This window comes from Mus musculus, chromosome 15 (assembly GCF_000001635.26).
Source record: "Mus musculus strain C57BL/6J chromosome 15, GRCm38.p6 C57BL/6J".
Taxonomy (NCBI): Eukaryota; Metazoa; Chordata; class Mammalia; order Rodentia; family Muridae; genus Mus; species Mus musculus.
Window position 1 is genome coordinate 82,554,258 of NC_000081.6, and position 13,077 is coordinate 82,567,334.

Here is a 13,077-nt window from a genome sequence, read left to right on the forward strand (position 1 = left end):
TCTCCCTTGCCCCTGCTTTCTCCATGTGGCCATTGCCAGCCTCCCTCTCTCTTTCTACCTTCTCTCTTTCACCCTGCCTTTCTACAATAAAGCTCTAAAACCATAGACTGTCTTTGATCCTCAAGGCCTGCCATGCTTGAACCAGGGGATAGGCTTTCCCCTAAGGAGCTGTGTTTAACCTCCTTCTGGAAGGGCTTCCTGTGCTCCAGCCATGGGCACGACCAAGGACTCTTTCCAGTGTGGGAACCACCCTTCACCCCCCTCTCCCCCTGACCTCTCCTCGGCCTGGGGCTGACTGAATCACCCTCAGAACCCCCATTTGTCTCAGCACTCCCACAGTATCCAGTGTGAGATGCCCAAGACCGAGAACCTGTTACCTACTACTGCCTCTTGTTCACACTATCCACCAAGCTGGGGTCCCTGGCTTCCTACAACCAGACACCCACCTGGGGTGGCATATAAAGCAAGTGGCAGTCCTTCCATGTCTGACCAACCAGAGCACCGGAACTCTGGCGGGACGGGGGTTTTCTCCCACTCCCTCTTTTCCCCCACACCCACTGCCCAACACCTCAAGCCCTCAAAGAATTGCATGGGTAGCATAACAATGAATTTTCTGCACAGAATGATCAGATCATCCATCTTGAAGCAGGAGTCCACTAGACATCTGCATTCCATGTTCAGCCCAGCAGAATCAGCAGCTTCTGGAAGAAACTAAACATCACTGGCTCCTCCCTACACCAGGTCAAACAAAACACTGGGTTGGGGCAGGACACAGAAGACAAAGGGCAACCCTGGCACTCCTTTATAAGGCAGAAGGATCCTGATCCTAGGTGTTTGATGTAGCGTTTTTCATTGGTCTCTGGGAAGCCTGGGAAGCAGTGGGGCAGTCATGGAGCTGCTGACTGGGACTGACCTGTGGTCTGTGGCCATATTCACAGTCATCTTCATATTACTGGTGGACCTGATGCACCGGCGCCAGAGCTGGACTTCTTGCTACCCACCAGGCCCTGTGCCATGGCCTGTGCTGGGTAACCTGCTGCAGGTAGACCTAAATAATATGCCATACAGCTTGTACAAGGTGAGTGACTTAGCGATGGATGGTATATGAAGTTATGGTGTCCTTAGTGGCACATAGTAGGGTTTGAACTACAGGTCAGACTGGGATATAGACCCCCCAAGAGGGAACAGGCTTAGAAATGTTTTGGTAGCAGCCACTGGGAGTACCTAGAGCAAACGTTTATGGGGAAAAAGTCGAGGAGATGAAGCAGGATGTGACAGCAGGATTTAGTGTGTTTATACAGGGCAGCAGCCATAGAGATCCCAAGTCCATTATGGCCCTGTCAAAAACAAGGTCTTTGCCTGCTGTGAGGTCTACCACCACAGACAGTCAGGACACAGAGTGTAGAGAGGGACTGTGGCTGCCTGAATCTCTTGCTGCTGTGTGCTCTCTGGCCTCACTGCCCATCCTGAGAAACCAGTTTCTTAGTGAATGTTGACATGCTAAAGAACCCAGGACAGTTTCTGGCTCTGGCAAGGTCACCACTGGGGTGTCACATCTACTGTGATTACTTTGCTGAACTTAAAAATAAGACACCACAGTGGTAGGCAGCCTTATGCTGGGGATGGAGCTCAGGGAAGAGCATTTTCCCAGGATACATGAGGACCAAAGTTTAATAACAAGAACACATACAAATATACATGTACACACACAAATACAGAGAGAGAGACAGAGAGAGACAGCTAGATGCATGGACTCACATACACATATACACACATACTTAAATTCACACACACAAACATGTATGTGTAAACATACACAAATGTGCACTCACACACATAGAAAGTGCCTTGCACTCTCTCACACTGACATTGTTATTCAGTGAGCCTGGTTCTATGATCTGTGGGCACCTCTACTTCCTATGTGCTTTGTCCCTCTACTTCAGCTTCAAAACCGCTATGGTGACGTGTTTAGCCTACAGATGGCCTGGAAGCCTATGGTTGTGATCAACAGAATGAAGGCAATGAAGGAAGTGCTGTTGACCTGTGGAGAGGACACTGCTGACCGCCCTCCAGTGCCCATCTTTGAGCATCTTGGTTTCAAGCCCAGATCCCAAGGTAAAGGGCTGTGTGGATGGTGGATTTGGGTTCAGACGTGTGGGAATAAGCTGAGGAAGCACAGGTTATGAATGTGGGTGGGGATGTGGTCAAGCAATTCACAGCAGAGTCACTGAAAACCAGGAGGACTACCCAGAAGGCATGCACTGGATTGTGATAGCAAGGTTTTAAGAGGCTCATGGCCAGGACAGAACACAGAGGAGAGGAGAATTGATGAGAGCAGGAGACAGCACATCTGGACATTCTTGGTTACACACAGATGTGTCTGCAGGTATGATCTTTGCACCCTATGGACCTGAGTGGCGAGAGCAGAGGCGATTCTCTTTGTCTTCTCTGCGCAATTTTGGCCTGGGCAGGAAATCTCTGGAGGAGTGGGTGATCAAGGAGGCCGGCCACCTCTGTGATGCCTTCACTACTCAGGCTGGTGGGTGATGGGTGAGGGATGTAGTTGGGCACAGGGATACATGGGCAGTCCATTGACTTGCTTGAATCTCCACTTCCAGGGCAGTACATCAATCCCAACACCATGCTGAAAAAAGCTACGTGCAATGTGATTGCATCTCTCATTTTTGCCCGTCGCTTTGAATATGAAGACCCTTACCTCATCAGGATGCTGAAAGTACTGGAAGATAGTTTGACAGAACTCTCTGGATTAATTCCTGAGGTAGGAGGTTCAGGGCAGCCTACAGAACCACTTTTGTGCAGTCTGTCTTCCCTGTGCCAAGTTTGTGGGAGAGGCCTTCTTGGGTTCAACTACAGAAGGATATGCCTGTTGACAACTATTTGAGAACATGAGGGGAGAAGTGGACTAAGATCAGGATTTCCACAAAGGGAGAGAACTTGGGCCTTCTATTTGCATGGAACACCAAAAGTCTGTGTTTATGGCCAGGGTAGAATATTCCTCTGTTCACCTGGTGCTGAGAGAACCTTTAGGTGGCTCTTCAAATTTAACAGTTGTATAGGAAGCTGGGGACAGGTGGGAACAAACAGGCTTTGTGTCTGTTGTGAGGGAGGCTGGCAACTGAGACTGGTCCAGGTGGATACCGAGCATCACTAGCACGGAGCAGACAGTAAAATGGTGAGTGGGTAAGGAGCTGGCAAAGCAAGGCAGCTGACCCCAGTTTGATGTCTGGGACCCATGTGGAACAGAGACAATTGACTCTACACACTGTCCTATCACTTGCTTCCATACACTCTGCCCTATAAGCACCATACATGATTATGATTCACTAATAATTAATTTTATGAAGATGAACCTCTGAGACTTCCCCCGTGTCTCTCACAGGTTATTAACACATTCCCGATACTCCTGCACATCCCAAGGCTGGCTGACAAGTTCCTGCAAAGTCAGAAGTCCTTCATCGCCATAGTGGATAACCTGTTGACTGAAAACAGGACCACTTGGGACCCTGCCCAGTCACCCCGAAATTTGACTGATGCCTTCCTGGCAGAGATAGAGAAGGCAATTGGCAGCTCCAAGACTTTTAGCTAGGGACTGTGGGCTGATGTCCTATGAGCTGTGAGGCCAGATGGGTAGGGTTCTGTGCATCACCAAGTGACTCAGCACCTGGGCTGCCCTGGGGACAATGGGAGGCCATCTGGGACTTTCTCTCCCTACTGAGACCATCCTTTCTGTGTGGCCCAGGCCAAGGGAAATCCTGAGAGCAGCTTCAATGATGAGAACCTGCGCATGGTGGTAATAGACCTGTTCACTGCAGGGATTCTGACCACCTCAACCACACTGTCCTGGGCCCTGCTGCTCATGATCCTGCATCCAGATGTGCAGCGTGAGCCTAACTGAGGATGGGAGGGAGGTAGAGGCACAGTCCCCAGTCAGTTGATTGTGGCTACCAGTGCTACCTCAACCCAGACTCCAGGGCTGCTCACTGGTGTTTCTGACATGGCCTCAACCCTTAACATGATTGTAAGACAGGGAAGTCCCTTGTGACTGTTTCACTGAGGTAATGCTGTCCCTCCAGGCAGAGTCCAACAAGAAATCGATGAGGTCATAGGGCAGGTGAGGCATCCAGAGATGGCAGACCAGGCCCACATGCCCTACACCAATGCTGTCATTCATGAGGTGCAGCGCTTTGGGGACATTGTTCCACTGCATTTGCCACGCATCACAAGTCGTGACATTGAAGTGCAGGACTTCCTCATCCCCAAGGTAGGCCTGGGCCTGATACTACTTCATCATGATCACTATCCTACAAGGGCAGGAGATACCAACACCACTACATCCCATTTGTAACTTGTTCACAAGAACAGGAGTCCACGCAGGCTGCAGCCTTTGAGAGTCCTCAAGAAAGAGAAATGGCAAAGAAAATGACCAAAGGGCACTTTATGGAGCATTGCACACAGGGATGGTTGCTGGGTAGGCCACCAATGGGAGATCTGTTACAGGACCCTGCAGGGTGTAGAGGATTAGGGGCTGAGGTTGAAAGAGAGGATCCAGTGTGTGCAGGAAAGAAGATATGCATGTGATCCTGGTGACCAGGGTCTGCCAGCTCCACCCCAGTCCATGTTCACACTATGTGCCTCTTAACAGGGGACGATCCTCCTCCCCAACATGTCCTCTGTGCATATGGATGACACTGTCTGGGAGAAGCCCCTCCGCTTCCATCCTGAACACTTCCTGGATGCCCAGGGCCACTTTGTGAAGCATGAGGCCTTTATAACATTTTCAGCAGGTGAATGCAGGTTGCCTGGCTGCCTGCCTTTTCTCAGGGTGCCTTGGCGGGTGGAGCACCAATCAGGTCCCAGACTAACTGAGCCCTCTTCCACACACAGGCCGCAGATCATGCCTGGGGGAGCCCCTGGCCCGAATGGAGCTCTTCCTCTTCTTCACCTGCCTCCTGCAGCGCTTTAGCTTCTCAGTGCCTGATGGACAGCCCCAGCCCAGTGACCATAGAGTCTTTTCTATTATGGTTGCCCCCTCCCCCTACCAGCTCTGTGCTGTGATACGTGAGCAAGGACACTAATTCCATACAGGCTCTGCAGGGAAGGCTGTGTCATGTAGAATAAACTAGTCTTGTGGTTGCTGCTGTTTTCTGCTTTAACCCCAGCCCTCTCTTGTTGGGTCCTCTGACAACAGTCTCCAACCAATGTTTCCACCTGCCTTGTCCCTCTCCAAGAGACAACATAACTCTTGCGATGAAAGGATGTGCTAAGCTTGGACCACTGGTACAGGGCTGCAGTTTCAACACTTGGAGCCCATATCAGGAGGATCAAGTGTGTGGTGCTATCCTGGGATATTCAGCAATCCCTAGGTCAGTCTGGGCTATGCAACGAGGAAATTCTTCCTGGTAAATCTAAAGCAGAGCTACAAAAAGGATGCACAAAGAAGAAAGGAAGAAGGGAGGGAGAAAAGGAGGATGAAGAAAGAGAACAAAAAGGTAGGCTTTGTTTAGGAGTGACACCTGGCCATGCATCACACACTAAGACCCAATAGTGGTGACCAGGTTGGTGACAAACTGCACGCAGATGTAAGTTCTCCATGGGTCTCTGGTACAGGTGTAGCAGGCTTCCACTAAGAGTCAGCAGTGATCTTCTTTGAAGACATGACATGGTGGTTCCCAACACCCTGTGGTGCCATGATTGACTGGAAAGACTCCCAGGGACAGGAAGTTTGCTGTCTTTAAGTGGTGACAAAATAGGAATGACAGAGATGAAAGGAGCAGCAGGAAAAGTGACAACAGAGCTCAGGGAGACTGGCACACTCCCAGCTGTCTGTCAGATATGTCAGAGGGTGGGATTCCCAGTCACCAGTGTGACTCTGGCTGAGGACATTGCCCACAGGGAGCCTCAGGGAGCCTCACTGTCCAGGGGCTTAGTGGGCGCCAGTGAGATGGAGCATCCACATGGCTGACCCATCTCCACACACTCCAAGTCACACTCAGGTAACCAGGGACCACTTGCCTAAATCCCTGTTGCTGGTATAAATGGTGCCAGGAGAAACTTGCACAAGTTCCATCTGTCCTCTACCAGTGGAGTCCAAAGGACAGCAATAAAGTACCTGTTGATATGTGTGTATAGAATTGCAAACCTGGGAGCACCCCTGTCCCAATGTAACAATGCTTGATAGCCAGGGACTCAGTCACAGCATCCTGTGTGGACATGGCACACCTGTGCTGCTGACATGAATATGCACACCCCAGTCCTCCCTGAACTCACATGATTCTCAGAGACCACAGTTGGTCACATGGCTGAGAGGACATGGACTGAGGATGAAGGGAAGAAGACAGTGGCAGCAGGCACATGGTTAGCAGAGCATCCATGCCTCTCCCAAGAGCTGGAGACAAAGAAGAAACCCATTACAGCACAGTGTGGTCCATCCCTCACTTGTCTGGGCACTTATCTCACCAGGGCTCACTTACCTGATGCAAGAAAATTCAGCCTGAGTCAGCCCATCCCCCTCTGGGGATGGCCCCCAGTCAACACCACTGCTTCTCTTTGATAATGTCATGTATGAAACAGACAGGTAGAGATGAGAGGCCAAATGAATTGTCCCAGCACTGACATGCAGGGTTAATGATCTAGTACCAGAAGTTCTTCTGGAAGGGGCCTGGAGCAAACCATGAGGAACCCAAGAGCCTGGGTCCATCAGTGACCTGAGCAAGTTGTCTCCCTAATCCCCTTTCTAACCATGATCCATGCTGGTGTCCTAACTCCCATGCAGGTCTCCTTTCAGGCCAACTTGAGGCTTGAGAAAGTCTCCTGTCTTTGCCCCAACCTATGATGCTCTTATATGGAACTGGGTTGGGCGGGGTCAAGAATCCTAGACAGGAAGAGGGGGCAGGCTTGGAGGCTTCAGTCCAGCAAGAAGCACGGACTTACCCACAGGCTCCACTGACACAGAGCTGGTCAGTGCAGGGGTAGCCTGGTCAGCAGACAGGAGGAGACCCGTGTCTAGTCCTTGATGTGGGGCAGCATTGGTGTGGTCGCAGCTTGGCTCCTGCCTCTCCTTCTACACTGAAGGTGCAGCAGAGAGAGTGCCTGCCTGGAATCCACTGGGAGTTTTGAGCCTTTGATATTTAGAGGTCTAGATGCCCAGCAAGGACAGCGACTGATCCTCTGCTGAGCCTAGTGAATGATGAGCTGGCATATGTGGTGTGCCCAGCAGTGCCCAGCACACAAGGGCCATTTGTTTGAAGGCTCAGGAGTCATTTTTCTGTTTTCTTCATGGCTGCTTACCCTGGCCACATGCCTCTGGCATGAGGAAGAAAATTGCCTTACCTATCTCCAGGTGGAAGACTGTTCCTAGGTGAGATTGACCCCCAAGAAACAAAGGGTGAATAAGGGAGAGAGAGAGAGACCTGCATGTGACATGTCCCTGGACCAACTTAGTGGCCCCACAGGATTCTTAGATCATTTGTCAGCTTCCTCAGACTGGGTCCGAGAAATGCCCTGTTGTATGTCTTGCTGCCTGATCCACTGGCTGACTATAGACCTGCACTGAAGATGGCAGTACTCCAGCTGCACCTCCCCACTCACTCACCATGGGGGCTCTAGGTACCTTCCCAACATGGGCCCCTACTCACCCACAGGAATCCCAGCTGCCTTCTCCCAATGCCCATTCCATGGCAAGAAGGACTCCAGCCTCTCCCTCTACTGCAGGAGATATCCTCCCACTGCTCACACACTCACAGACACCATTGACTGGATACCAGTCAACCCTCATATTTTACCTCCACCAAAAAAAAAAAAAAAAAAAAAAAAAAAAACCAACTCCATGAAAATCTGGGCATTCTCATTCCTCTATGAGGCAATGTCCTCAAGCCCTCAAAGCTTTGAATATGTACCCTACCAGATGATTGTTTTATATGCAATGAGTCCCCACAATCCTTACCACCTCTTGGATAAAGCCGTATGCAATGTGATTCCCTCTCTCATTTATGCCTGTTGTTTCAATTACGGAGACCCTGACAATCGAATGCTAAAACTACTGAAAAAAAAAAGCATGAAAAAGAAAATTGGCTTCATCTCTGATGTAGAAGGATCAAGGGCAGCCTGCAGTATGATTTCTGTGCAGTTTATGTCCCAAGAGGAGGCTGTAGACAGGGGATTTGAGAAGGACACCTTTAGAAGTGTCAACTACAGGAATAGGAGCCAGAACCTTGACAAGCCTGCAGCAATGGGAGGGGAGAATAATCAAGGTCAGGCACTCTGGAAGGTGAGAACCTGGATCTCTGCTCACAAGGAAGACAACAAGGCCTATGAGATTTCCATCACAAGGCTTAGAGGCTGAAGGCTAGAACTAAGACAAAGTCAGTGATGGGTGGGAACAAATAGGGCCTGTGTCCATCATGGAAGCGGCTGAAAACTAAGATTGTCAGAGATCAACACTAAGCCTATATACCTAGGATCCAGAGAGATGGTCAGTGTGTAATGAGCTTGCCAGGCATGGTGCTTGAGTTTCACTTCTCATCTCATGTGGTAAGGTGAGGTGAGAACTCACTCTATATGTTTATCCCAGACCTCACATCTTTGTTGTGGCAATAGCTCTCCTCACATCATGTATACAGGAACACACATTGGAATAATAATGAATATTATTACTAGAAATCTTATTTAACCAACTTGTTAAATTAAAGGCAGTCTGAAGGCCTAGCATATTCTATGGCTGTTACAGGTTCTCAACACATTCCCAACTCTACTGGGCATCTCAGGGTTGGCTGAAAAAGTCTTCTCTGGGCAAAAGACATCTTTTACCATAGTGAATAAAATGTTCACTGAGCACATGGAATCTGAGATCCTGACCAGCCACCTCGAGACCTGACTGATGCCTTCCTGGCTGAAATGGAGAAAGTGAGACTATGGGATCTAGTGTCCATTGAGCTGTGTATAACCCAGTGACACTGAAGCATAACATCCTGGAGTCATCGAGAAGGTATTGGCCAGTCCAGTCTCTACACTGAGTCTGCTGTGCTCCTGTGTCCTAGGCAAAGGGGAATTCTGAGCGTAGCTTCAGAGAACCAAATCTATATCTGATTATCCTTGACCTGTTGGGTCCTGGGATTGTGACGAGTTTAGTCACTCTGACCTGGAGTCTGCTTCTCGTGATCCAGCAACCAGATGTTCAGAGTGAGCCTCATCACTGTATCTGGGAAGAAAGGAGGAGGATTGTAGAGACACATTCCTTAAGCTTACTTGGGACACTTGTGGTTCCCAGTGAGGTTTAACCTACACTCTAGTAAAGAAGATGGTCATATTTCCTCCCATGGACTCAGCCCTTAACAGACAAGGGGAACCATACTGGGTCTCATTAACTTAGGACTTGCTGTTTTTTGATGCAAAGAATCATAGGAAATTGACAAGGTCATAGGGTAGGTGTGGCATCCAGAGATGGCAGACTAGATCCTCATGCCTTTCACCAACGTTGTCATTCATGAGGTGAAGCGTTTTGAAGACATCACTGCCATGGTTTTGCCACAAAGGACTTCCCCTGACATTGATGTGCACGGCTTCTAATCCCTAACGTAGGCCTGGTCCTTTCAATGTCTATTCAGTGTTGCCAGTGAGCTGCTGACCTGATCTGATCAATTGCACAGGACTAGAGTTTAGGCAACAGAATTCTCAACTCAACAGAACCAACTTCCCTGGGTTAACATGGGAATAGAAATAAGAGCAATAACTATACTTTAGAATTCCCAGCTAGAAAGGCAAGCAAGGTAAAATACAGAACGAGTGCTACGCTCTCTGGTCGAGTCAACTGGACAAGCCGAAAGGCTTAAAAGTCACTCATGAGGCAAAAGAGTTTCAAGGAAGCTCTCCTCCTGGAGGCTAGTGTTCTCTACCCATATATTAATTTTTCATTCCCAAGTTCCATTACCGCGCTAGTCTAGAGTATGGATCCATGTGCTCTCTTTCAGTATTTTCCTATAAGTGCTCTGACATGGCTAAAGCCTTCCGCCAGTGTTCCAACAGTCCAAGGGCATCCTTGACCAAGATCAAGGGTTTAGAATTCAGCAAGATTGTAAAAGCTAAGTCACTCCCTTACACAGGAATTTACCATCACTTAGGAAGAAGGAAGTTTCAGACCAAAGGAGAAACCAGAATAGATACTATATCAGAGTTACACCCATACACATATTTACAATGGCCTAAGGGGAAGGTGGACTATACAAGAGACTAAAATAGGAACTAAGGCAAGGACGCGAAGCCCTTGACCCTGGCTTCTAAGATTAGTGAATTTTAGGTGGAGCCCTTGTTGATCCCAGCTGTTATCAATGTATTCTATCCTGGGTGGTTCCCGTTAGACCTTTTGTGTTTACATTCCTCTGTTTTATGTAAGATTCCGGTTACCTCAATTGTACCTTGCGAATATGTCACCCAACTTCCTTATTGTCCTCTGCATAAAAAGTCTGATGCTCGAGTTGTAAAATTACATTCAGATTCCACACAAACTCTCCTGCGTGTGTCTGTCTGTCATCCATCCACGCTTTGCCCACCCGCGTCGAGAGACCCCGTTCCACGCAGACACAGGGACCCAAAAGGTCTGCGACAAACGAGTGCTTGTAACATCCACTAACTGTAAATACCGGTGAGAGTGGGTGTATATCTGCCACTTATCACATATCCATGTCATAGTATTAGTGAAAGCTGAGAAGCATCTACAGGTAAATTTATATGAAAGCATCTAGTGTGTGTAGTAGAGGCTGTGCCTGTGAACTTAGTGACTAGGGCCTAGTAAGCCTCATCGTGTTAATGTTCAGACATTGTGTCTCCTGCCAGTGAAGGCCCTCATCCCCGACCTGTCCTCTATGCTAAAGGATGAGACTGTGTGGGAGAAGCCCCTCCACTTTCATCCTAAAAACTTCCTGGATGCCCAAGGCCACTTTCTGTAGTTTGAGGCCTTCATGCCATTCTCAGAGGGTACCTCTGGGCTGCCTGACTGCTTGTCTCTCCCTGCGGTGCCTTGGAGGGTTGAGGACTAATAGGTCCCAGTGTAACTTAGCCCTCTTCTACCCACAGGCCACCAAGCATGCCTGGGGCAGCCCCTGGACCAAATAGTGCTCTTCCTCTTTATCACCTGCCTCCTCCAGTGCTTTAGCTTCTCTCTGCCAAAGGGGCAACCCCCTCCCAGTGATTAGGGCATTTATGCAATGCCAGTTACTCCAGCGCCCTCCCAGCTCTGTGCAGTGGTGGTTCGGTAGGAGGAACAGTGGCACCAATCTTCTCTCCAGTTTGGGCTTATTGATATTCAATAAACAAGTTCTGTGTCTGCAACTCAGATTCTTGGTCCATCTCCTACCCTTCTCTCAATTGTGTCCCAAGAAAACAGAATACAATCCTTCCTGACCCTCTGTCTTGTTCCTATCAACAACTTCAATGCTGTGAGAATAGTTTATTTCTCCAATAATAGTAGCCTCCACTAAAGCATATGACAGGATGAGGCAAGAAGATTGCAAATTCAAGCCCAGCATGTGCTATATAGATTGCACTGCTTAATGAGACTCTTGTAAGAAAGGGGTGGAGTGGGTAGTCATCTGGGAGTGTTGAAGGTAGAAAGGGGGAGGGAATGAAATGGAGGAGAAAGGGAAGCATTCAGATAATGTAGGAGGAGAGGTAGTTGTGCAGATGTTCTGTGGTTGACCCTCTATCACACTAAAAGACGGACCAATGGATGCTGGTTTTGCCACACACTGCACATAGAAGGAATTCTCAAGGTCTCACTGTGAGGTGAGTGTGGATGGATTATGCTGGAAATCAGCACAATACTTGTTTGGTGGCAATGTTGGCATAGGTCCCCAAAACCCTGAACCGCCATAGATGATGGTTAAGACAGCTCTCACAATTACATAACCTGATTCCTTCAAACTCAGGGTTGCTAGAGTCAAAGGATGGGGAAGAAATCTACTTTAGCAAATAGGGACAGGTCAAACTCCAGGAATGTGGGCAGGTTTTGTCTGGGAACACCTGAAGACACTGAGAAGAGTCCTCCCTGCACCTGTGTGTGACAGATGTACTGGATGCTACTCACCAGGAAACTTCAAGTATTTTGGAGTCTTGAAACTGTGTGGGTTTGGTGGGGCCAGAGAGGACAATTCTAAAGCATGCGACAGTCCACAAGGCTCATTATACTCCATATAATCTGAGGCCAGACTACAGCATCCCAAGACCCTGACCTCTTTTGCCTGCCTTGAAACAGCGTTGTGTGCACACACTGATTTTGATTTTGAGAAAAAGAAAATGTTTTCCCACGGGCTTTGTTTCAACAGGAATATTAAGGATGCCTTTTCCACAGCTCATCACTAGGCACCCACTGGTTTGTGGAATGAACAGGACAAAACATTCATCATGCTGGGGAAAGTATACTCAACAGAACCCCTCCTTGTGTCTACAGAAATAATCACAATTTTTTTTTTACCACACACTCTACTTTGTCTCACCTTTCTCCTATATTGTTATCATATATCCATAGGTATTTGCCTGCATGCATACAGTGTTCACACAGGACCGAATAGAGTATAATAGTATCCCCAAGGACTTGAGTTTCTGTTAGTTGTAAGTCATCCTGTGGGTGCTGGGAGTGAAGCCTGGGTCCACTGGAACATAAGCTGGTGCTATTCACTGCTGAATGATCTCTACAATGCACCTCTCCCCCCTTTTCAATGGTGCTAACAAAATTACACTAGTCTGAGGTAATGTCCTTTAGGTCCTAAAAGCTGTGAGTGTGGCCTGGCAGATGAGTGGCTCATAATCATGCTCCTTGGAGTAGGGATTCACTGAACACTTATGCCAAATGCAACCAGAGACATCTTAAAACAACCACTTTATATACTTCCTGTGGACTCAGTTTGATATCTGATGCCCTCCAGAGAATCAGCAGGTAATGGGGGAGAAGAGAAGGAAAACTAGGAGGCAAACCTTCCTAGGGAACCCTGGTCTCTCCATGCACCTAGACTGAGATAAAGCACGGGAGTTCAACTCAGGGAGGAAGAAAAGAGACAGCCTGACTCC

General features: G+C 48.5%; 1 protein-coding gene and 1 pseudogene across 7 annotated transcripts; both read left to right on the forward strand.

Moving 5' to 3' along the window:
* Positions 1-785: 785 nt before the first annotated feature.
* Cyp2d12 (cytochrome P450, family 2, subfamily d, polypeptide 12) lies at positions 786-5,156 on the forward strand. 7 transcript variants are annotated; one of them, XM_006521128.3, is made up of 10 exons: positions 786-830; positions 939-1,078; positions 1,944-2,115; positions 2,387-2,539; positions 2,619-2,779; positions 3,401-3,577; positions 3,761-3,902; positions 4,095-4,282; positions 4,664-4,805; positions 4,906-5,154. In XM_006521128.3, the coding sequence occupies exons 2-10, from the start codon at positions 965-967 to the stop codon at positions 5,094-5,096; spliced, it is 1,440 nt and encodes a 479-aa protein (XP_006521191.1). In that variant the 5' UTR covers positions 786-830; positions 939-964; the 3' UTR covers positions 5,097-5,154. The 7 variants fall into 7 exon arrangements, 6 of the variants coding, with proteins under 6 accessions (XP_006521191.1, XP_006521195.1, NP_958748.1 ...); XM_006521132.2 differs by having other exon boundaries at positions 821-839; positions 1,973-2,115; NM_201360.2 differs by lacking the exon at positions 786-830 and having other exon boundaries at positions 832-1,078; positions 4,906-5,156.
* Cyp2d33-ps (cytochrome P450, family 2, subfamily d, polypeptide 33, pseudogene) lies at positions 7,955-11,285 on the forward strand (annotated as a pseudogene).